Raw genomic sequence first — 25,339 nt, 5'->3', positions numbered from 1 at the left:
AAATCTTAAAAAGAGTTCAATATACTTTTGTGTTTTTGTCAATTGGTGGGAGTTTGCGAGGTGCATAAATTTACTGGTCAGATGTATCATTTCTTTTTCTTCCCAGCTTTGGAAACCGTGCATGGCATTTACGTGCTGTGCATGGGTAGGCAACGCAAGTTGACTTGGTCTCTGCTGTTGCTGTATATATATATTGCTCATCGCAATTAAGTGAGAGTTGACCATGTCGGATGCTAAGTGTCTATACACATACAATGCTCATCGCAATTAAGTGAGAGTTGACCACGGCAGATTTACCCACGCTTTCATGATGTAAGCACGTGTCATCATGTAGTTGGAAGCAGTTTTATTGAGTTGACATGATTCACATGCTGCCATATGCACAACAAGATAAGAATATTATGGTAGACGTTGGATTTGAAATAGATAATGCTATCACTTTTGTACATTAGAATGGTGGAGAGAATCTGTAATCATGTTGTGATTTTTATTTACTAGTCCATCTCTAACATATTACAAGTTGATTGGAGACGACTTCGATCCTAATAATTTCATACTAAAATATTGATTTGGTGATGATATAAACTATTTGTTTATCAAAAATTACGTTTGATATGATGATATATCGAACCTACTCGTTAAAAATTGAGAGTTGAAAATTATATTCAATAATTTTTTTTTTGATAGACTTACTAACAAATTTTTAACGGCTAAGGATTCATACGTTACTCATAATTATTATTTGATTTAAAAATCATATTTTAAATACCTAAATATACTTTACCACTTCCATTAGATATTTGATCCCATATAGTTTATTATTTTTATAGAAATACTTGTGTCAATTTGAGTTTCAATATCATTAGGCTAATGGATTAATTTACTATGACATATTTATGTCTGAGAAGAAATTAAAAAAAGGACTAAGAGCATTGTCCGATAATGATAATAATCGAAGGATATTAGAGCCAAAGTTAGTGAGGAGAGTTCAAGAAAATGATCAAAAGTAAGAATTGAAAGCGTTTACCGAGATCCACTGATTAAAAGTAAAATGATTATAAGAATATTCTCAATCACCTATCTATTTTTTATTTTTTTATAAACCGATCCATCGAATGAATATGTCTAAATATAATATTCTTGTACTACCTTATACTATTTTCAATAATACCAAGAAAATACCATAGTGTAATAGAAAAATACTATCGTGTAGTGTTTGTTATAATTTTCTTTTTGTGTTAGTAAAAACATTATAATACAGTGAAAAAACATCATATTTATGGTGCTTTTACAAAACTTGTAGAAACACATTATGTCACTATATTTTTATACTACGTTATGCTATTTTTTAATATTATCAAAAAAATACCATAACATAGTGTAACTATATAATAATTAGGCTAATTTATGGATCGATCTATAGAATAATAATAATATTTCATATATTATATAAAATATGAAAAAATTTTAAAACTTAGGGATCGGGTTTTAATCTTATCATTATTTATTGAAGATATTAGTTAGTAAAAACTTTGACAATATATTATAAAGTTTTAAACTAAAATCTTACTTTCATCATTTATCCTTCATATATATATATATATATATATATATATATATATATATATATATATATATATATATATATATATATATATATATATATATATAGAGAGAGAGAGAGAGAGAGAGAGAGAGAGAGAGAGAGAGAGATGCATTGCATCATTCCTTTAGCATAATGCTTCATGTCATCAGCTAAATAGGAATCGAATTAGGGTGAGAGGACCACTAAACAAGCGAAGAGGGTATTCTTCGGTACACGTGACCATCGGTCACGTGCATTGCACGAGATCCCAGATCAACGAGGCCTCCGTTATATATACTCCATGCTCGGTCGCCTCGTCTTCGCCACAGAAGCATAAGGAGTGTGTGTGTGTGTGTGTTATCCATCTGCAGTGGAAACAGCAAGCATCGCCATGGCTCTCCTTTGTGTTCCTCTGAACAAAGGAACCCTGGCTTCTCTTGAACTCCCCAAGGCAAGCCAATATGGATGGGTGAGGGGCGTGGGGAAGGCCAGGGTGCAACCTTGCCATGGCAGACGAACCCTCTCTCCCATCCTGTGTTCTGTTCAAGGGAATGGCAATGTGGCTGTCAAGCCCCCGGCTACACTCCCTCCTCATGTCACTTTGGGGAGAAGCAGCTTCCCCCCTGACTTTGCCTTTGGCGCTGCCTCTGCTGCTTACCAGGTCTCTCTCTCTCTCTCTCATATCGATACATTTATATAGAGTAGTAAATAGACAACAAAATGGTAACTGAAGTGAGGTTGATAATGGTGCAGGTGGAAGGAGCATGGAATGAAGCAGGAAGGGGGCCAAGTGTATGGGACACTTTGACCCATGACCATCCAGGTTTTTGACCTTAACAATGACACAAGTGTGCAAACTTGTGTTTGTATATATATGTTTGTGTATTGAGATATCTAAGCTCTATAAGATACTATTGCACAAAGTGATAGATCTATATGTGAGTCCACGTGTAAACATCATATATGTCATTTAATATAATACAAATATATTTTTATTCGAAAAAAGAGAGAGTAAACTTTTGATGGATTTGACTCCAAATGCTCGACAAACATGGAAAGTGTAACCTATCCCTTTAATGTGTCGAAGCTGAGCCTTTGGATTTTTGCTTCTTATATGCATTATTTATTTGTAGATTGATTTCTTAGGTTAATGATACTTTGTTTTCCAGAAAAAATTGCAGACAAGAAAAATGGGGACGTAGCGACTGATTCCTATCGCAGGTACAAAGTAAGTAAATGGGGTTACAAAAGGTCAAATCTCTTAATTGAGTTTTCATGTTTTTTGTACTTTTAAATCATGTGATTAAGACCTTATTTTAATTACAGGATGATATTGAGATTATGAAGAATATGGGCATGGATTCTTATAGGTTTTCCATTTCTTGGTCAAGAATCTTACCAAGTAAGCCTTTTTATTTCCCTCTTATTCTATTCTATATGGATATTGCTAATAATGTGGACCAAATCATTTGGAACAATATTAAGTGTTATATCATCAGTGATACAATTTATCTAATGATATTTTTTATTGAAGGAGAGGGAGGAGTTTACCACACTGTTTTGTATATCTATGCAATGACTAAGCATATAACAATGTTCTTGCATGCAGAGGGCACAATAGAAGGTGGCATAAACCAAGAAGGAATCAAGTACTACAATGATCTCATCAATGAACTCCTAAAAAATGGTGAGAAAAAAAATGTTCAATAATCATTCTATCTAATACTCTATTATCTTACTGAAATTACATGTAAAATGGATTTATCTTTATTTTCTAAATGTCTAGGTATCAAACCCTATGTGACTCTTTTCCATTGGGATGTGCCACAAGCATTGGAAGATGCATATGGAGGTTTCTTGAGTAGTAAGATAGTGTAAGCATCTGAGTCAACTCATGATTCTTCCATAAGGCTTTGACAATAATAATGAAGTTAATTTATATGGTAGCAAATTTTGTAGTTTAGGTATTACTTCACCAAAATCTTGATTGATGTTCACATGATAATCCTCACATACTGTGTAGTTATTCAAAGAGTATAAATAAATCATTGCCTAAGATGAAATTTGTGAAAGAAGATACAGTCAAACTTCACTGTGTTCTAAAATATCAACCAACAAAAAATACATACTGTGTTCCAAAACCTTTGAGCCATTACACATGTTATGAATCCCTTTGTCAGTTGCTTTTTTATCATTATCTTTAAAAACTAATTAGTAATTTAAAATGCTAAAAAAATAATTTTTAGTGCAAAATTTTCTTACTGGGATTCCTTCCATCCAAGTATCATGCTTCTATATATATATATTTTTTTTGTAAGAATAATTATGTTAGACATGTCATGTAATCTGATATCATCTTATTTTATTTTTCCACAGGAATGACTTCAAAAACTTTGCAAGTGTATGCTTTCAAAAATTTGGTGACAGAGTGAAGCATTGGATCACATTAAATGAGCCATGGTCTTTTAGTAGCATGGGGTACTCCCTTGGCAAACATGCACCAGGGAGATGTTCTCAACTCTTAGGATGCCCAGTGGGTGATTCCTTGAAAGAACCTTACATTGTTACTCACAACCTCATCTTAGCTCATGCAGCTGCTGCTACTTTGTACAAGAAAGAATTTAAGGTAATTGTGAAGTTGGTTGGTATTTTTCTATTTGCTTACCTTTTGACTAAAAATTTGATAACTCTTCATTATACTAAAAAACCTATGCCTTTTGTCTTAAAAATTTAGATTGCTTACGACCGACCGATATTCGAATTAATTTTGATAATTATATTTTTGCATTAACATAAATTATTTTTCTTTAGAGTAATTTAGATTAATATACATTTTATTTCAGGCAATTCAAGAAGGTGAAGTAGGAATAACGCTTGTGAGCATGTGGTTTGAACCATATTCCACATCTCATCAAGATATAGAAGCAGCCAATAGGGCTATTGACTTCATGCTTGGATGGTTAGTACATAATGTCTTCTTGTATTAAGACAATGCATATACATATTTGTGTGAATTGAAGTGGATGATTAGCTAATATATTTTTTCATCATATTTAGGTATATGGATCCTTTAGTTTATGGAGACTATCCTTTTATTATGAGGGCATTAGTTAAAGAGAGGCTCCCATATTTCACAAACGATGAGGCAGAGATGATCAAAGGCTCTTATGATTTCATTGGGCTTAACTATTACACTTCAAGATATGCAAAGGCAACACCGATGTCTCCAAACTACACACCTATCCTTAGTATTACTGATTCATATGCTGAGCAACTTGGTATGTTGATATCCTTAAATCTCATCAAAATTTCTTTCTATTTATATTATTAATTTATTTGACATAGCCACCAGATGAAATGCTACCTTTGAAGATAAATTTATTTATGTTTTTATTTAAATAATATTTCTTAAATAATTTAATAGGCTTCCTTTCTTTTTTTCTATTGTAGACTACATCACATAATTTTTGTTACTTTATCTAATGTGTTTTTATTTCCTTTCTGCAGATTCTAAAAATAATGTCCCAATCGGAGAACTTGTAAGCTCATATTTTCATTGATTCCATTAATTTTTTCTGATATTCTATATCACCAAAATTTTGTAGATCATATACACTAGACTTATGTGTATATTTAGATGTGTGTAACTCTTTGTTTGTGTTATTCTTTAGATTAGCCCTCATGAAAATATATACATACATATATATATAATTAATTAATTATTATCTTGTATATTGTATTAATGTGACACAGTATTTACAAGTAATGTCAGAAAATAACTAACTTAAATAAAAGATTCAAACAAACATTTTTTCCTTTTTATTTGATGATAAATGGTATGCATTATATATTTTAGTGCCATATGAAGTGGCTCATTCATTTTGTTTTTAGTTTAAATGAACAATTACCAAATGATATACTTTTATATTTTTGTTCTTATGGAATTAGTTATTAATGAGTATTATATAATTTAAATAACCGGTGTATAAAGAAATTGATTACATGAAGTCAAGCATATCTGATTTCCATAAGAAATAAGAATTATAGCTAATATATTTTATATTTAGTTGCCACAGCTTTCCTAATTATAATTATAATAGCCATGAAATTTATTTCACTCATGAAGATAAAATGCACTATATTTTTTGGAACACATATATACATTTTATCTCTATAATTACATTGATATATTTTATGATAATAAAACCAATCATCTTTTATTTTCGATTCATTTATGTGATCAAACCATTAGGTTCATTTCTGGTTTTCTGGTTTGATCCGACAATTTACGCTCCTATAACTCTTAATATATACTATAACAAAATATACATTTTCTAGATTAAGGAAGGAATAATATCGAATATAATAGGTAGTTGCATTTTAATTCCTTTATCCAAACTTTAGACATTTTATCTATCACCTTCCACATTCATACATCCATCACTTGTTCAATTGAGTCTATGCAAATTGAAAATTATTTTAGTAGTTTCCATATTCTTAATGCAACTATATGAGCTCATAGATTCATAATATTACCTAACTTTTATCAATGCAATTATTATATTATTTATTTGTGTTATCCATGCATAATGCTTGCTTGTTCTACATTAATTCTTATGCCTAAATAGTCAATATATTTATGTTTCTTTGTTGCAGCAAGGCACTTGGATAAATGTTTATCCTCATGGTATGAAAGAACTTTTATTACATATGAAGAAGAGATATCAAAATCCGCATATTTACATTACTGAGAACGGTTAGTAGAAATCTCATCACTATTTTATGAAGTTTAGAGTTAGCTTATAGAATTGGATTGTGAAATTGATGTCTTAAATATGAACTCGAAAGCTTTGTGTTTAAGCATAACGAATGATGCATGAAATATAAATATATATATATATATATATATATATATATATATATATATATATATATATATATATTTTTTGGAGCTATATTTTAAATAAAAAAACAATTATGCATCAATTTATTCAAGTAGTATAAGAAGTTGCTTAACATAACAATTCATTGGTACATTAATTTTAAGTTATTATTTGTAGGAACATGTGAGTTGGATAACCCAAAACTGCCCTTGGACGAAGCTTTGGAAGATCAATTCAGAATAGATTATCTTTCTGTTCATCTAGCTGAGGTTCGACAAGCCATTCGGTATGCTATTAATCTCAATGTAAATTACTTTGGTAGATCTTTATATAATTGATTCTATGATTTTAAATAAATTTATTGCATCGATAATATTGAAAAATCTACTATGCTATTAATAAACCACATTATTTGTAGACATATAAAACCGTAAGTCTTAATTATTTGAGCTCGAGTACATGCATTCTTTTTCGTTTCTAAGGTATATAAAAAGCTATGTATTTAGCAATGTTTAGAGTAATATGAACTTAAAAGATTGATTTGTTAGGAAGAAACTTAGCAAAGCCAAAAAAAAAATCAATAGCATATTGTCAAAATTAGAAGGCTATTTTTGAGATTAAATATTTATTTTTTTAATAAGTTAATCATCACATTGTTGTTATGATTATTGTCATCTTCTTTCCCATATAAACAACCAAAGAAATCCACTATTCATATCATTTGGGTATTATGATGGTTCCATGCATGGAAGAAATTTCAATTTAGTTTGTCATTTAAATTAGCTATTTCAAAATCCACTATTCTTTCAATAGAAAACTTGTTTTGATGAGTGTGTGTATATATTGCGACTCCACGTCAAGTACTTAGCTGGTTTTGCCTAAGTCGTGCGGCACCCTTGCGTGTCCGTCCGCAAAGGTCAGCCTCCCCGAAGCCTCCCATTGTCCCTTAGGACCAACAAAAGAGAGAACGGGTTAGAGAGAACGCCTCAATCGGGATCCACAAGCAAACATCTCCGAAAAATACTTCATAGACAATGCAAATTACAAACAGACTTTACAAGCTCTGAACAGTTGCACAACAAAAGGTAAAATGGTCCATTACAGACCGAAAATCCACTTTATTCTACCACAGTAAAAATTTATATACCATCTTCACCCTCTTCTTGCTTTCTTCTCTCATCCTTTTTCTATTTAATGTTCCTTACTCTTGTGATCTGCTATAAAAAAAGATTGAATTTAATTTAAATAGTCAGAGCTATATAGTGAAAAGAAAATTCTGATCGATCTTCTATCGTATTCTGCTTTCGTCATTGCAGACAGGGAGTATGTGTAAAAGGGTACTTTGCATGGGCTCTCACAGACAACTTTGAATGGGAGCAAGGCTACACCCAACGTTTCGGGCTCACCTACATTGACTATGACAACAATCTCAATCGCCACCTCAAGTCATCTGCCAATTGGTACACTCGGTTCCTTCACTCCTAAGCTCCTGCTTGAGATGCTCCCTCCTTTGGCCATGATGATGATGGTCAAAGGAGATGATGAGAATAAAGAGGGGTCGAGTGATTATTTCCTCAAGCATTGATTAGTACAAGTTTGTGTGTAATGAAACTTGATCCTTTGTGATTTGTAGTTTGATGCTATGGAAATCTTTCTTTCTTGTGTGAATCCATCATGATTTTTAGTGCGTGATTGCAATGGTCTTTGTTTATATTTGGAGGTAGCAATGAATGATGTCGACTTCACAGAAAGATCCGATCAACCATAACAACAACTTCTAGTCATATTCCATAGAGATGGCATAAGATGCATGGGACTGTGTCGCACGTAGTCTGCCACTTCACAGTCTCGACATGGTTGCGCGGTTGGGACCTCAGGATCTTCCCGTACGCTGTTTTGGGAATCGAGTTCGTGAACACAACTCCGCGAAACTTCTTCTTGTATGCTGCTACCTGTAACACACATGAGACGCGTCAGCTTTGATCTTGGTTGGTTCTGCGCTCTGAAGGAGATGGATGAGGGAGATAACCTTCTCTGCAACGAAACCCATGACTTGTGCTTGTGTTAGGTCGTGGCCTGGTTGCCTCACTATGAACGCCACGGGTATTTGACCTGCTTCCGCATCAGGATAACTGCCGTTTGCACAGAGAGAGAGAGAGAGAGAGAATGGTAACCACAGCAGCATCGGCGACTCCTGGTAGCGACTGTAGCAGGTGCTCCAACTCCGCCGGTGGAACCTGCAGCTCACCCACGTTATCACTGTTGAACACTCGTTCTTCCACGAAGAGACAGTTGCTGCGCGAACCTGGTAGGCTTTGTACTTGATCAGCTCCTTCAACCTGTCCAGCACGAACAGGAGCCCATCGCCGTCGAAGTAGCAGAGATCGCCGGTCTTCAGCCAGCCGCTGGAGTCAAAAGCCCGCCCATTGGCTTCCTCATCCCCCACATAACCTGATCACATAGAAGAGTAGATGACTTCGTTTTCTGCTTCACAAGCAGAAAACGATACCCTTATAGATAACAGCGGTGTTGCCGTTGGTGATCGTTTGCATTCTTGTTATTGACGAAAATCTTAATTTTTTTTAAAAATTTAAAATATACATATAATTATATTAATATTTTATTATGAATCAATATATCACGTAAACAGATTCTCATGTCTGTTAACTCAAACTTGACATAAAGAGTTTATATACTATGTTTAAGTTATTTTAAATAAAAGTAAATTATTATGATTTAAGAAGTTCATGATTAAAATCACAAGAATTAAAATAGATCTTAATCATAAAATATATATTATTATATTAATAATTTATTATGAGTAAACTCTAACGAATATTAACTCAATCTTGACGAAAGAAACTTATATATTATATTTTTAAAAATATAAAAAATATTTTAGATGTAAGTAAATTATAAAAATTTAAGAGATTTATAACAAAATCCCATGGAGTAAGAAGAAAATTAATCTTATGTATAATCGTCGGACATTTGGAATCGTTGTCGAATAATTGAATCACCACTGAGTCAATTCAGGGTTGGGCGATCACTTTATGAACGCTACTTATTCATTCCCTCAAAGTACCGCCATGTGAGGGGTCACGATCTCAATTCTTCGAATTCTCTTTCTGACTCTTCGCACGTGGGTGGAGTTGACAGTGCATTCTTTCTAACTCGTGCATGATCGGGAACGCCCGAACTGCCCGATGATTTCTTATTTGATCCAAATAACCGGATCAAAATGGGCGAGTGCTAATGGAAGGAATTAAAATTAAAAGGAATATAGAAAAATACGCAATTCAAAAAACTTCAGAAGACTCGATATGTAAAAATCCCATTATATAATTTAAATGATATAAAGAACAAGAAAAAACAAAAGAAGAGAAATGTTTGTGAAACATTATACTGAGCTCCTCCTTTTGTCCTAAATAAACACATGTCTCGGACAACATTAACCTTAAATTGATTGAAACGCGCGCGCACAAAGTGTCTTTCGAGTTCTCGGGACAAATTGTTTGTCCTTGTGGGAGCATGCACACGATTCTGTCGTGATCATCACCTAAAAGAAGACTGTCTGGTATATTACTTAAAAGTACACACATCGATCGGATCTGTCCTTGCCCATCTTAATCTCTAGAGCATCATCAATCCAAGATCCAATCCAATTAAGCCTATTATATGATATTTTTTTTGTCTTTTCTATTTTCTCTAATCTATATTGCATACAAATTTCGGTCAATCTCATCATATACTTATGATAACATTCGAGAGAGACATTCGAGGAGGCTACAACAAGAAATCAAAGCACACAGGGATCGAATAAGGGTTAGGGTTAGCATCTCCCTAAGCTAACAACTCGATCATCCTAACAAGTCTATCTTTTGTCATCTAAACTTGATAGCGATCTTTGTGGCAATAACAACTTCAAGATTAGCGCAAGCATCTTGTCATGAACTCACCATCTTTTTTATCTAACATCTCAATCATCCATCAACGTAAATTTTATCTAATGATCATTAATTATGACATAGAAAAAATTAAAATTTACATTAACAAATGTAGAAAGATTAAAAAAAAAAAAAACGCACCAAACCTGAGACATAAGGTTAAGTTGCTTTCCAAATCATTTGGAGAATTAGATGGCTTCTTGAACAAAGTCACCATCAATATAAGTTATCTAACATTTATCTAAACGGAGAGAGAGCTTTAAGGAGTGGCAGGCAGTGTCACTGGAAGTGGGAATAACAACAAAACATCAGTTATAACTGATGTCCTGTTGTTTTGTGACATCAGTTACAAGAAAACACCAGTCAAAACATCAATCTCCACTATCTTCTTTTTGCATATGCCCTTTCATGTCCTGTTGTTTTGTGACATCAGTTAAAAGAAATGACATCTATTGCACGTTATCCACTCAAACAATAGTGCAAACATCAGTTAAAAGAAATGACGTCTATTCGTTGTAATGCAAAACTAACACGAAGTGGGCAAAATTAATTACAACAAAATACTGGAAGGAAATAGTTTTCTAATTCATGAACACTAGTGAGAATCCACGACCACCTGATAGTAGTGGACACTCCCGACAGCCAGAACTTCCAAATGTGGCAGCTTCCATTTGCTCCGATTCTACAAACTGAGTGACTCTTTGTGCTACTGCTTTTGTTCTATTGAAACTATGAGTCCGTCTTCAAGCTGTTGAGCATGGATGAGATTTTAGCAGTCTTGAAGTCATCTCTAAGTTGAATGAACCTGAAAAAAGTCAAAAAGAGAAAGATCATTAAAAAAAGTCAAACCCATCTTATTTTGACGGTGAACAAAATTTTTAGGTTGCTTAGAAAAGGTTTGTAATGACAAAAAAGCTGGTGGTGGATACCTCAATGCATCTTTCCTGATGCTTGGTGTACCCTCAAACAGGGAAGCAAGGCTTTCGGGTGCCACAATGAAGACATTTGCCACTCTGTAAACGATCGTATGTTAGATTGTATGATCTACACTTCCAGCAAATAATAAATGATGTGGATGAAATTACATACATGCCCAACAATTCAAAATTTTCATCAATGGAAGGAGCACTGAAGCTGCGAACGAACTCCCCATACTCTGTGATGTCACGTTTCAGCCGCAGCCCACCACTGTGAGTGAGTGTTCAATATGAGAACCACAGGTGATTCACAAAAGCATCAAATGCAGAATTTTGATTTATATCATATTCTGTTGGCTTCTTTTTTCTTCCTCTTAAGAAAACTAGAAAACTTTAGTAAAAAAAAAACTTATTAAAAATCATGAAAACCCAACTTATATAGCTGAATCAGAGGCACAGTTACATTAAGAAACACTCATTCAAAAGAGAAATAATTGATGGTGTCACATTGTAAGGTAATCAATCAGGTTAACATAGTATTTTAAACAAAATGGTAGGATGAGAAACAAGAATACAACTGAATTCCAACCTATGAAGAAATTCTAGTTTATTCGAAAAAGTTGAATGACTAATGCACTTATACAAACTACAGAAAGATGAAGTGCTTCAACAGATTTAGTGTTGGCTACTTCTACTTGCAAACATTTTTGTGGGGTAAAATCAAGCAGTGTTATTACCAAGACAATATACATATAGTTTCAAGGAGGTCTGTTAATGGCCCCCTTTGTCGACCTGAAAAACATGTTTTCATGCAATCAATAATCTTAACTATGATGGCAAAGAAATGAACATTACGCTGCTATTTTGATTTGAGGCTTCTCTTAACTTGAATTTTCATTGTAACATCAGTTCATCAAGATAACCTTGTTTAAGTGCTCATTTTCTATACTCGTAGGCAGAGACAGGCTTGGACAAAACCTAGGTTCTTTATTAAAAAAAATGCAAAGGACCTATTTTTCTACTCAGGTTCAGATTCTTTTGTTGATATCTGTTCTATATCAAATAAATTACCATTGATTTTTAAACCATTTCAATATTAACATCAGAATTATAGCCTAGTTTGTGCTTTGCACAAATAAATATATAGTAATATAACAGCGGCATGCCTTAAACAAATATATGTTATCCATTACAAAGTAACTGGAAAGAAGTAAATCTTATACATTGGTCAAAAATACAGTCATTAGAATAACCATAAAAAGGACAGTTTCTTCACAAAAATGACACACAGGATCCGATGTCATGATAAGTAAATGATACATGATGACATCATCATTGCAAAAAGAAATCCTCTCAATGCACAATCAACAAGTATCAATTTTGTTTAAAAAAAGTCCAAATGGTGAATTTTATGATCCTGTTATTACATCGACTTGCATTTGCTCTGGTGAGATTATAAACTTTTAATGAGGATGGTCACACTTTTCGGTAGGCTTTACTATAAGCATTTGCAAATCACACTAAGTTCCAATATAATAAGAATAAAGGACATTTTTGAAGAATATTTTCTGGTAATACTGACGTAATCAAAAGTAACTTAAATGGTTACCTTGCACTAAAAGTAAACTTCTGCCAATGGTTAATCAGCCCCTTGTGCAAGCGATTCCCCTGAAGTTACAGAATTCCATTCAATAAGTCAATATCCACTAAATGTGGGGCCAGTTTCTCATGCATTAACAATAGTAAAATTTCTGATAATCAAGAATATAACATAGGCATATGCTGATGTATGATGAATAGCAAAATTGAGCAGGCTACAATCAGAAAAACTTATTTGTTGATCTCGAGAACAAATACATGATCAACATTCAATGTATTGCATTTCCATGTCTGTTTAATAGTACGTCTGGTAGAATTCACTCCTATAATATGGTTATGTAGGCACGGCTATCAGTAGATGACTACTGGTTAGCTAATTATCCCATTTCTAATATGTTACATGCTGGTCCTCAAAATGCTCCAGTAGCACAATGAATATATGCACCAGGTTTAAATAGTTAAGGAGAGATTTCTACCATCTGGATATTCAACTATATCAGAAGTGCAAATTATTTTTTCTAAGGCAGAAAAAAAAGGATAAACTCAACTTAACAGATGTGAGACACACAGACATGAGATTGGATATCCAGCATAATTAATGAGGACAGAGTACTTATCATTCTTTGACAACTACAATTGTGTAATTTACCAATTAGTCAGTCGATAACATGTAACAACAATTAAAGATTCATAACCAAAGATTTTTACATATGTAAGCTTACCAGGTCTGTCAAAAATGACTGCTTGTTGAGACCTTCTAGAGCACTGAATGCAGACTCAAGCACACGAGACAAGTAGGCTACGACTCTGAAGATGTCCCCATTGAACACATTAGTGATACATGAGTTACTACCCAAATGTCGAGCAAAATAAACTCAAATGCACCTTATGCACGCATTTGTTGGTCGATGGTCTGGAGCATTTCCATCATCAGGAGTACGGTAGTCTGTAGTCTTTTGTTCTGCGGACAGCAATCGCTCAACCTGCAAAAGGTATATACAGAACTGATAAAACCCAGATAGTAGCATCCACCTGGAATTTGAGAATTAACAAACTTTACATGTAAAATTAGGAAAAATTAGCAAGAAAAAGGATCGCCAATAAGGGAAACATATAACTCTGATGTGGCATAAGTACTGCCAAGGTACTCTGATGTGGCAACAAATTGCTTTGAGTTTACACCATCCTATATTTTGCACATCTTGATATTAGTAGAGTATGAAGAGTAGGTTGACAGTATTAAGTTGCAAAAGTCTAAGCATCCAAATCTTTTGTTGATCAAGGATGGTGTTAGACACACCATGATTTTAAAAACTGGTTGGACCGGTATATATGCCGATTGGTATTTGGCAGTCCAACCAGGAACCAGCACCCAAACCAGGTTGTCCTTACTATGACTAATCAGAATATGTCACCAATAAACAACATAAACTATGAGCTCTAACGTGAATCTTCCTAGTAAATTTGTCCATTGAAAAAAAATGTAATGATATAAACTTAATACCTGACAAAATCCTTTAGTAACTGGGAATTCTGTGCTTGCACCTCCTATTATCTTACATTACTAATTACTTCAATCTTGAAATAATTAATCTGAACTCAAGAGATGTAAATTTTAGGTTACATTTGGCAGCCCGATTGTTTATCCAAAATCCAACCTGCACTTAAGTTAGATTGACATTTAACAATTTGAATGCAAGCTAATTAAAATAAACAAATCAAAACTATATATTCTAATGAGTTTGAGTGTGATTACCTCAGTCCAAAATACACCCCAGGTTCTAAAAAAATTAAGCATCTTTAGAATCATGGATTTATGTTATAAGAAATAAGTGAAATAGACGACTTCCATCTAAATCTGGCCACAAATGGCACGATCTGGCTTTAGTTTTTGTAATATATTTGACATCCATTCTACCAAAATCGGTTCTACCCGTGTTTTATTTAATACCTTAACAACCTAATACTCTCATGATCAAAGCAGTGTTCCAAAGAAATAAAGAGAAAGGTGGATGTTTCAACTACGATACAGGGAAAAGAAAGAAATAAGACTACAAATACTGACCTCAGCCATGACAGTTTCAATACACTGTTGAAGACCCTTCTGAGCAGCACCCTCTACACTAGAGACAGCTGTGCCCATCTCTTCAAGAGACGCCGCATGAGCATCAGGTGGTAAGAGCCGAGAAATAGTATTTGAAAAATACTAAAAAAGACAGCAATTGTTAGTGGTAATGTCAGTTGTACATAGTATAATAAACAGTAAAGATGTTTCTGGATGGTTTACTTGCTGGAGTATTGCCACACTACTAGCACACCGTTGCACAGCAATCATGAATGATCTGAAACTACTCTCACCAGCAGCAGCAGCAGCCTCAGCCTGTAATTGTTCACAATATGCTAGCCTTACGATTGCATGCAAATTGTATCGATGTCAATATACAAAAAGGTCAGCATGAGGAAGAAAGATAAATGTAGAATAACCATACGGCAGAAGCAGCTGCTGCAGCCACTCTTCTGCTGACACTTGCTCCAATAACAAATCTATCCCTTAAAGCTGCAGCCTCATTTAAACTCTCTCTGGCCCGCTCAAGTCCTTCAGTTAAATACTGGCTAACCTATAAAGAATTCAGCATTATAATAAAACAAATTAAAAGGAGATAAGTCAGCATAGTAAATATGATTATTTGTCCCAAACTTACTTGTCCCAATAAGCAGGCAAACACCGATCTCACATTACCTGCAAGGATAGTGGGCTGCAAAACAGTGTTATCCAACAATTAGCTAAATGAACAAATCAAAGAAATGCATGTTAAACACATGCTTCTTGTTATTAAGCATGTTAGAAGAAAAAAAATCTGCAACTTTAACCTTTTGCACCTCACATCCTTTAACAAGTGAGTCATCAGCATCCCTTGACTTTTACCAAGGTTATATACCAATAGTAATCTTGTTCCAAATAAGAACTCAGGGCGATCACTACCCGTCTAATGAAACATTTATCTACCAAGCATGTGCTATGGAAACATCCTAAAATTTTCAAGATAAGTGAGAAGACTCAAAATGAAAGCCCTCTTCCACTATTCATTGGTAATTATGATGTTAGTCCTCTTTAACTGAAAACAACCCCTGGACAAAATTTATCATAACCATGTAACAGGTAGTCGGGTACTACCTCTTGGGAAACCATAATCATAAAACCTTCAATTCTTATTCTTTCTCTCATGATATTTTTCAAAATTTGGATAAGAATCCCATAACAAAAGATAAGTAACCATTAAGGATGATGGGATGCCACAGAATCATTGGCATGTCTTGTTTACCTTCAAACACAGTCTTCGCTTTGTTATACGTGTTGCACAAAATGCTATAGGACATGCACAAAAGATGGACATAAATTACGAAATGCTAGAACAGATTCTAGATCATCATGGCTGACCAACAAATATTGTTTGCTAATACACTTAAAAATATGTTAAAAGACAACTAAAATACAAAATTTGGAAAAAATAGTAAATACCAATATCCATTAAGTCAAATCTCTATCAGCTATCACCAACTATATACTTAAAACCAAAATGTTGGAGTGAGTTTTTAAGGGACAAACTAGTGCTAACCTGTGAAGAGAATAAAGTACATCTAGATATTGCTTCCTCATTCCACCGCACAAACTCAGTTACTATAGTAACTGATATCTGTTGGCTTGCAGATGGACTTATCGCTGCTTTTGTACGTGAGATTGTCCCAGTTGATTCAGATTGTTGCTGAGCTTCTGCACGCAACTCGTCCATCTGCAGCACAAGGTCAAAGCAGCCAGTATTTATGTACTACAATCGTAAAACGAAAAATATTGAAACAGAATAATAATTTTCTATTAGCACATATGAAATTAAACCTTCGACTGATACAGCTGTTGTAGGGATGCTTGCTCATATTCTGGATACTCGTCTTTGTGTGGAAGAAACAGCGACTCCGTGAGACCTGATAAGATAGGATAAAATACTCGAGTAGTGTGATCTCCAACAAATTGTAAAATAATATGAACTACTTATTAAGGAATACTGAATCTTGAGAACATCTATTATATGAGCTTGAGCTCAAAATAAAAGATTTTAAGCCAACAGCATCATTCTGATTGTGGCTAAGCATTTAGACTGACCAAAAACAGATTCACTGAGTTACTAAGATTTAAAGAATGAAAAAAACCGAAAAATTGATCCAATCTCGGTTTATCTAGCTAAAACCTAATTCAACCCAAACCAAACAAAATAATGTCTCTGTATCATAAACCCATCGCATAAAAACGGACAGCTGATCTTGACCAGTCCCTATAAATACGCATTTATAGCCCAAGCATAAGCCTCATTCTCCTATCTAATCCCAACCTAACCAACCCTCAACTCGCAGTCGATGTCTATCTTTCCCCTGAAGGTTGATATGTGTTTGTAGCTTCTCTACTAGTGTTTATATTGTTGAAATAATTTTTTGTGAATTATGCATGTTGTAATAGAACTTAAGGCTTAAAATAGTATTTACTAGCAAGTAGTAACTAAAAGCATTAACCCAGAAGACTAGCAACGACTCATTCAGATAGTAGAAGAAAAGTGAATCAGATGAATTTATGATACTTATTCTATTGTATATACCTTCAGCATCCAAGTCACCGCAGCCAACAGATTGTAATTCTTTAGCAAGATCTTCTGTTTTCTCATATGCCACAGCAAATATTCTTAAATACTGCAGATCCAATTCAAACACCAGAAATTAATATGAGATTCTTAGTGCTTCTAATATCTAATTGAAATGCACAATCTATCAGCACATCTTACCAGAAGAAGGCCACCCTGATTGACAGGAGGTAAATTCACAAGGGATGGCTTTTCTAATAACCTGTCCAGAATTGTACTTACTCGCTGCTCTAGAACCCGCTGAGACACAGACAAATGAACATAAATTAGTTGTCTTACACGTCCAAAATTGCAACTTGCTTCAGCATTAATGAGGATTTACAGACTTCCAATTATATACCTGCACAAGAATTGACATGACATCGTTAGGTGATGGAAAAACAGCCATTATCGTTGCTGCCTCTTTTCTCACAGTGTCTGTAATCAAAGTCAACAAATACAAACTATGAAAAAAATGTCAGCCAATTGTTTAAAATTTAGTTGGAGTGGGTCAATTACAACCTGTTATTTCTTTGTATAATGTAGAAAGGCCACGTGCAATGTTACTAGGACCAGCTTGTAAACCCTGGTCACCAAGAACTAAATTGATATCTGTGTTCATAACCTCTACATCGATAAACATAGGTCGTGAAGCTACATAATGTTGCATGGCACTAGTCCCCCTGTTAAACTGCACATGAAGTTATAAAAGTCTTTCATTAGAGAAACGCTGTAACTTCAGCAAACATAGATATACTTGAGTTTTGCAAAATAATAATCTCTAATTTACAGTTTTAGCTTCAATGAAGTCTCTGGTAAATCAGTAAATAAGCATGATATAAAACCATATATAGATGAGAGTAACAGGAGCATGCTCGATGAAAGTAAAACTTCCAAAGAAGACACAGAAAGAATTATCAAGAAAAATGAGAATTGTAAAAACATAAAAAGATGACACTTGAGACTTGAGAGCAAGATTCGCAATACCGTACCGTACCGATATTTTGACATGTGCTCGGTATCGGTACGGTACGGTATACCGAGCAGTATACCCAGATGTACTGAGCGGTACACTCAGGTGTGCCGAGTACTGTAGCACTGTTACAGTGCTACAGTGCACTCGAACCGGTAACCGACGGTCCGTGTACCGGCAACCTGTCGGACCGGTACATACCGCCCGTACTGGACGGTATAGTTCGGTACTGCAGACCCTGCTTGAGAGTATGTAGAAGATGAAGAAAAGAAAGCATATGACTTATAATTAGAAATAAAATTTTAGAATAAATAAAATACAATAACAGTAACATAGATGGTTATCTATAGATGCATTATACAATTCAACCTGATTTCAAAAAAAATTAAAAATTAAAACAAACCAGAAATATATATTTTCTAGATTTTTCAAACTGAATTAATTCCATTAGTCCAAACATAAAACATGGGCTTGATGGTTTGTGCTAGTGGAGTCAATGAGTTATGTATAGTTTGTGTTCCGATGAAATGCATATACTAGAATAGGACTTTTAACACAAACCCAACCCATATAATAATTAAGCCAAAAGCTACCTCAACCGACCTAAAGATATGTGTGATCTCAGCCAATCTATGTAACCTTTTTAATGAAGAGGTTCATCAGATCAAATTAAGGTTGAGAAAACTAATTTTTTGAGATTTGACCTGCTCACAAAACCTGAAATTTGACATGAACAATCTGATAAGCCCAGTAACTACACAATTTGACTCATTCAGAAGATTCAGGCATGATACAATTAAAACGGTATGCAAAAGCCGAGAGATTAATGCATCAAACTGATTATTAATTGGGTTAATTCAAATTCCTGTTGTCAAAATCCTAAATCCAAACTCCACCAAATCAATAATTGGGTTTAATCATGTGAACCCATTTGCAACCCAAACCCATAAGGAACTACCTAAACCTGCCATCCACAAAAGTCAAAACACAATGTTACCAGCCATACCATATCAGCAAAAGCTACATACCTGAGATAATATCTTGGCGCATTCTGCCATCGTAGACAATTCTCGCCTCTGTGATGCTGCATCAAATCTTGATAACAATCTGTTCTCCAACTCTAAACAAGAAAAAGATATCTATGTGAATATCTAAAAGAATGGAAGGAACATGAAATACTTATCAGAAAACCATGTACTTCCAAAGCCTACCATTACAATAGTCTTGAAGATTTCCAACTGCAACTTCGAGACCCCTGCTAGCATTTGCAGCACCCACTGCTGATGGCATATTAATTCCATGTGTTCCAACATCCTCCTCAGCAAATGATCCTATCATTTACAACAAAAGTTGCCAGATAACTAAGAGGGCAAATAACCACAAATGACTATATGTGTATATATGTATATGTATATGTACACACACACAGATATATATATATATATATATATATATATATATATATATATATATATATATATATATCCAAATAGTTAATGGAAGTCAATTCCACACAGAAACCACCATTAACCTATAAAGGAGCCATGATAAATATATGCCGGCGCCTAATCATTCCATCTTGGACATCTGGGACTCCTGAAGGATCTGATTTCACCTCGAAATGGCAGGATTGTTCTCCTTCTCTGTTGTGTCGTGTAAAGAAAAAGAACAACAGAATCTTAAGATCATCAGACACCCCGCCCATATTGTCAACAGAATCCTTCAATGATTAAAAGTTGAAGAGGAATTATTTTAGTAAATTATTTTGGGCCTCTATGATAGGAAATTTCAAGTGTCTTCAGTACAAAGATCTATCCTTCACTTGAGCAATCTTGTTCTTTGAGTTTCTTGCCTTGTATTTTCTCTTTCATCTTTTGTTTTCTGTATTTATTTCATGCTCATAATAAGTTAGGATTGTAGCTTTACTGTGTCAACTTCCAAAAGGCAATCACAATTCACAATTACCACCTCTCTAATCCATTTCGTCTTTAGTATTTAGTAATGCAAGGATAGTAAAATCTCCAAATACAACCATTAAGAATATAACCTACTTTCTAATACCAAGTATTTCCAGTCCTTTGTACCTATATCCATGGGAATACAGCATTTCACGTAACCAATATAACAGGTAATGCAAGCAACAAGATCATTTGCACAATTGTTTCAAAACATTTGGTAGCATAAGATTCATCATTTAAGGTCCTTAAATCAACTACTACTACTTTTCTTCTAACCAATACGAAAACAGGAATTTATTAGACACCCATGCCCCTCCAACCCCTTCATAACTAATCTCAGTTTTCCAAAAAATTTTCAACAAGACCTCAATAATGATCTTGGGCAAGCATGCCATAGCAATTCTTACAACCACTATATTTATATAACTGGAAATCTATGTTAAGCTCTCCCATAATGAACATGAGCAAGAATCCATCCTAGTCAAGTGTACTTTTTTTTTAATCTTGTTTGCCATGCAACATAAACAACTTCTTGACAAGCAAACATATTGTAAAAAGTTGATTGCTTCGATACAAAGTCCTCTATCCATTACTTGTCATCTGCAAACCTGTCATTCAAAAGAAAACTGACTTTATCCGCCAGTCTTTTTTTACTGACCCTTCCAAAAGTACCACCAGTCTTTCCTAAGGGATATGCTAGTCCATTCCCTAAAAATGATTCCATCCGGTCCAACAAAATAGAAGTCAAACAAGGTAAAAGGCTACAAGCAAGGGCTTGGTACATCAACAAAACCGAAAATGAATACAATGTCTTGGATGCATTATATCTTTTAGTTCACGCTCCTGATTGAACTCATCTAAGTCCTGCCACACCAAACACTTTGTAGAGCTCTCTGTACACTGAGGAAGATCTAGATCAGTTTAACTATATTCGTAACTGCTAATAAGGAAGCTAATTTCATTTGGATTTCTTTCCTCAATTGACTGTGTAGTCATTATAGCAACAAAATAACAATAAATCTAGCACAATTTAGTAATTGGCAATTCTAAATTCCTGAAACAAAAATGGTCAGAAAAAAAATGCAGGTTTATTGAGCAGTTTCACCAGCACTCACTTTATTATATAAAGAGACATTGGAAATCAATCATAACAAGTATATCTACCATTATTTTGTCTAATGAGAGGAAAAAGAAAGGTGACTAGGATTCCATTTCCACACCTAGTCAAGAATACCCAAGGAGCTATGCATGTGAACAGGTGATCTCTAACAAAAAGATACAGCAGTAAACCAATGGTAAATGGCAAAGAATAAATGTTCAAAGAAAAACAAAATATTAAACTAAAAAAATCCAATACTGAACTAGGGTCAGATGTATGCAGATATGAATCCACAGATCTGAAGATCATTACTGTGGTTCAAATTTTGATGCATAGGTTGCTATGGAGCAATCTTAGCACCCTTGGTCTATAATTAACTAGTCATATAAATTATGATATCTAATGAAGTACAAGTTTGTATAAATAAAGAAATTAGAAAAGGATGAAGACCCATAAGATAGAGAAAATGATAACTTACGCAATTTCTGAGCAATTGAAGCAGCCTCAGCAACACGACTGTCATCAGAAAACAAAGGTGAAAGTTCCATAAGGTCACCAGGACTGCTGTTGAACTCCATCAAGTACTGTAATTTTTTTGAAAAATTAAACTGAACTCGGTTAGCAGAAAATGGAAACAGAAGAAAAAATAAATAGCCTCAAGTAATTGCTTCATTACCTTAATAAGCTCAATGGTCTGACTAGCAGTTTTTCTCTGAGAATCTGCACTCTAACAATCAAAAATAGAATAAATAAAAATTCAGTGAATTGCAAGCTATGATTGCCTTCAAGCATGCACAGACTAAGAACTTCTTTGGACATAAATCTCTGTTGCAACATAAGCATGTGTAAGAGAAGCAGCATCGTCCCAAGTAATGCTCCTTCATTTATTACCCTACGCAAAAACTTTACCTGCAGATGGTCCCCAATTTTGGCAGCAGTTTGTCCCACACTAGAAATTCTGGAGTCCAGTCTCTGAAAGCTTTGATGTAGACCATCTACCCCTTTTTCAAGCTGAAACAATGAAGAAAAAAGTAAGCAGAAATATATGAAATACTAGTGCTCATTGCTTCCATAAAGATCAACTTATATAGCTTAACCAAGTTGTTCCTAATATAGTGGGGAAAGATAATAATTCATTTTATGTGGTAGATGGCAAGAAGAAAAAAAAAATCACAAACATTCATGCCCAACTTTGTTATCGAAAGAAAATAGACAAGTATCACATTCTTACATGCAAGCAATACTAGATCGAGCATTTTGGAAGGTGACAAGGGATTTCAACTTGTCCAACAAGCAGTGATAAGAGTAGCTATAATTGGCCACATAACCCACCTAAAAAATCAATGCTGGACTCTAGAAGAACAAGGAGTTGAGTATATAAGTAAATGTTTTTTTTTCAGATTTTACTCTCAATTGAAGGACAGGTAGCATATGCACTCTTAGTTAAATCTACATGTTTAAATACCTGTTTTTCATATTAATCAATAGTCAGATGAAAGAGACTTCGCATCACAGATCTGCATGAAACACCTAAAGAGAAAAAAGGGGATATGATGGAATCACAAGAGGGTAATTTTGAAGTTTTGACGTTGAAGAATCACAATAACCTTTAGAAGCATACTGCAAGAGACAAGCAAAACAGCATGTTCAGACAGGGATGTAAAAGGTAGTGACCATCAATCAGCATGAGATAACTTATGTAGAAAGGCCTGCTTCCAATAAGCAAACATGAGTACCAGAATGCCAAGGAAGACATCCTGTTTCAGCAGTATATACAACTATTATGTGCAACAAGAAAAAGGAAAGATACTCCTGACGTTGCATGAGGTAACACTCTTATACTCATACAACTGTATGCTAAAGTGATGTGTTATTCTTCCCTTCCATTGTCATAATGCACTTTTAGCTCAAGATGAAAGTCTAGTATGACAAGTTATATTTGTGCTACCATATTTCCATACCCTGTCAATCATCCACTCACAGCCCTACACCAAAGAATCAACAGATGATCCATGCCCTTAACTCTACTGATGACCACAAGTGCCAATAATAAAGACTGGTATTCATAATTTATCTTTCCTTGGAAGGTCCCAAAGTCCAAAGTTTAGGTAATCTGAAAATACTTGCTAAAAGTTGTTTCTAAAACGCAAGATTTACAGTAAATAGGCACAAATCTTCAAATGATATAAAACCTTTCGATCGAATTCCATTCACAAGAGTTATTTACTCCATGATCACCTATAACTAAAAGCATGTTGTGCTAACCTCAGCAAGCGTCTTACGGTGCTTTGCATCTTGGACCTCAACTTCCTTCTTCAGATTCTGGAGTCTTCCATCGATCTTCAACCAAAGTGCATGTATTTAGCACTTAGCGGAAAACAAAATCAACATTTGACACCAAAAACCTTGGTTGATAAAGAACCTGCTGCCGGAGATCAACCAACTCCTTGCAAGAATCCTTGAAAAGCGCGAGGAGATCCTCCACCGCCGGGAACATCGGAATCGCCGTCCCCTGCAGCCCTCGCATAGGGCCATTCGACAGGGCGTCCTGCCCTCCTCCGCCATCCGCGCCATCGGCATCGTCTTCTTGGAACGAGGGGAGAAGTTCGTTCACCAAATTTCCAAACAACGCATCAAACGAGAAATCTCCCTACAGTTCCCCAGAAACAAATCAACCGCGAAAGAAGATGACGAAATCCGTGCTCCACCGAGCAGAAAGATCCTAAAAATGCAAAGGGAATACCTTGAAATCGTCGATGTCCAGGATGAGAGGGAGAGTACCCGCCGATGCCTTGGGTGATCCCATTGGAGATGGAAATCCAGGAGATGAGGAATTCGAGGGTACAAGAATGATCCGAAGGTTTCAAGAATGAGCCGAAGGGTTCGAATGGAGGCAGCGGATGGAGGAAGCGTCGATCAAAACTCGAGATCTATCTTGCCGCTCTGGAAGATTGTAGCCTAGGGGAAGATGAAGCGAAGGACGGGCGCAAGAACGACTCGAAGGCTTCAAAGGGAAGCGTGGGTTAGGGTTCAAGATCTACCTTGGCGCCAAGGTCGTGCGAGGGCGAGCCGGCCGTCGTTTCTTCCGCAGCTCGGCGGTCGATCTGATGCTGTTATCGGTGGACAGGCGAAGAGGGTGGCTTTTTAACAGAGACGGGCTGAATGAAGAGCGGAAGCGCAGGACGGCTTCCGGCCGCAACTGTTGGCTTTTACTTTCTACCCGGCTGCCACGCGCTATTAAATTTAAATTAATAGTAAAATGGTAAATATATATATATATAATATCTGAAACAATAGATTAAGTACAAAAGTAATTTCATTTTTCTAAATTATTCCTGAATGATAATGTATTAAGCGTAGTTGGCTCGTAAGTCCCAACCCATCAAATTCGTCAGCCCAATAACAGTAAGTAACTACCTATATGCATTATTTTTTTTCATAAAACAACATACATATTTATCCATCGAAAATCATATTATTCGCCCTTAAGTTTGAATTTGACATATAAGCAATCTCTAAGCTATCGTTTATTAGTTGAAACTCTAATCTATATATAATATTATAAAAACTCATCATGACGGTAAAATATATTAGGAATATGTTAGATTTTTTTTTTTTTTTACATGCTATTTGAGTTTAAACAAACTAATGATTAGAAATGATTAAACTAAAATTAACTATAGTGGCAGGCATACCTAAAGGATGTTAATA

General features: G+C 34.7%; 2 protein-coding genes across 2 annotated transcripts; one reads left to right on the top strand and one right to left on the bottom strand.

Annotated features, from left to right (window-relative positions):
• The first annotated feature begins 1,915 nt into the window (after nt 1-1,915).
• Nucleotides 1,916-8,138, top strand: LOC103997199 (furostanol glycoside 26-O-beta-glucosidase). Its single transcript, XM_009418370.3, has 13 exons — nt 1,916-2,246; nt 2,339-2,408; nt 2,755-2,813; nt 2,912-2,987; nt 3,195-3,272; nt 3,372-3,459; nt 3,962-4,211; nt 4,429-4,544; nt 4,643-4,863; nt 5,093-5,124; nt 6,242-6,341; nt 6,646-6,754; nt 7,785-8,138. The coding sequence occupies exons 1-13, from the start codon at nt 1,977-1,979 to the stop codon at nt 7,951-7,953; spliced, it is 1,638 nt and encodes a 545-aa protein (XP_009416645.1). The 5' UTR covers nt 1,916-1,976; the 3' UTR covers nt 7,954-8,138.
• Nucleotides 8,139-10,781: 2,643 nt separating this feature from the next.
• LOC103997198 (exocyst complex component 5) lies at nt 10,782-24,819 on the bottom strand. The gene is made up of 25 exons (XM_009418369.3): nt 24,670-24,819; nt 24,372-24,571; nt 24,051-24,278; nt 23,894-23,968; nt 22,538-22,639; nt 22,305-22,355; nt 22,107-22,212; nt 19,783-19,902; nt 19,600-19,691; nt 18,121-18,289; nt 17,960-18,036; nt 17,761-17,859; nt 17,578-17,668; nt 16,827-16,912; nt 16,549-16,722; nt 15,634-15,687; nt 15,421-15,549; nt 15,219-15,311; nt 14,997-15,137; nt 13,817-13,914; nt 13,654-13,738; nt 12,942-13,000; nt 11,505-11,603; nt 11,345-11,428; nt 10,782-11,220 (listed from the first exon to the last, which is right to left on the bottom strand). Exons 2-25 carry the CDS (start codon nt 24,432-24,434, stop codon nt 11,145-11,147), a joined length of 2,451 nt encoding a protein of 816 aa, XP_009416644.1. The 5' UTR covers nt 24,435-24,571; nt 24,670-24,819; the 3' UTR covers nt 10,782-11,144.
• Between the last annotated feature and the right edge of the window lie 520 nt (nt 24,820-25,339).

This window comes from Musa acuminata, chromosome BXJ3-9 (genome assembly GCF_036884655.1).
Source record: "Musa acuminata AAA Group cultivar baxijiao chromosome BXJ3-9, Cavendish_Baxijiao_AAA, whole genome shotgun sequence".
Classification (NCBI taxonomy): Eukaryota; Viridiplantae; Streptophyta; class Magnoliopsida; order Zingiberales; family Musaceae; genus Musa; species Musa acuminata.
Note: the sequence above shows the minus strand (reverse complement) of the source record. Positions and strands in the feature narration are given on the sequence as shown.

Coding starts and splice junctions, on each gene's coding strand:
- LOC103997198 (XM_009418369.3), bottom strand. CDS start 24,434: ATGGGATCACCCAAGGCATCGGCGGGTACTCTCCCTCTCATCCTGGAC. Junction 22,356..22,537: donor AAATTGGGGACCATCTGCAG/GTAAAGTTTTTG, acceptor TTTGATTGTTAG/AGTGCAGATTCTCAGAGAAA. Junction 13,739..13,816: donor CCAACAAATGCGTGCATAAG/GTGCATTTGAGT, acceptor GGACATCTTCAG/AGTCGTAGCCTACTTGTCTC.
- LOC103997199 (XM_009418370.3), top strand. CDS start 1,977: ATGGCTCTCCTTTGTGTTCCTCTGAACAAAGGAACCCTGGCTTCTCTT. Junction 3,460..3,961: donor TTCTTGAGTAGTAAGATAGT/GTAAGCATCTGA, acceptor ATTTTTCCACAG/GAATGACTTCAAAAACTTTG. Junction 6,755..7,784: donor GAGGTTCGACAAGCCATTCG/GTATGCTATTAA, acceptor TCGTCATTGCAG/ACAGGGAGTATGTGTAAAAG.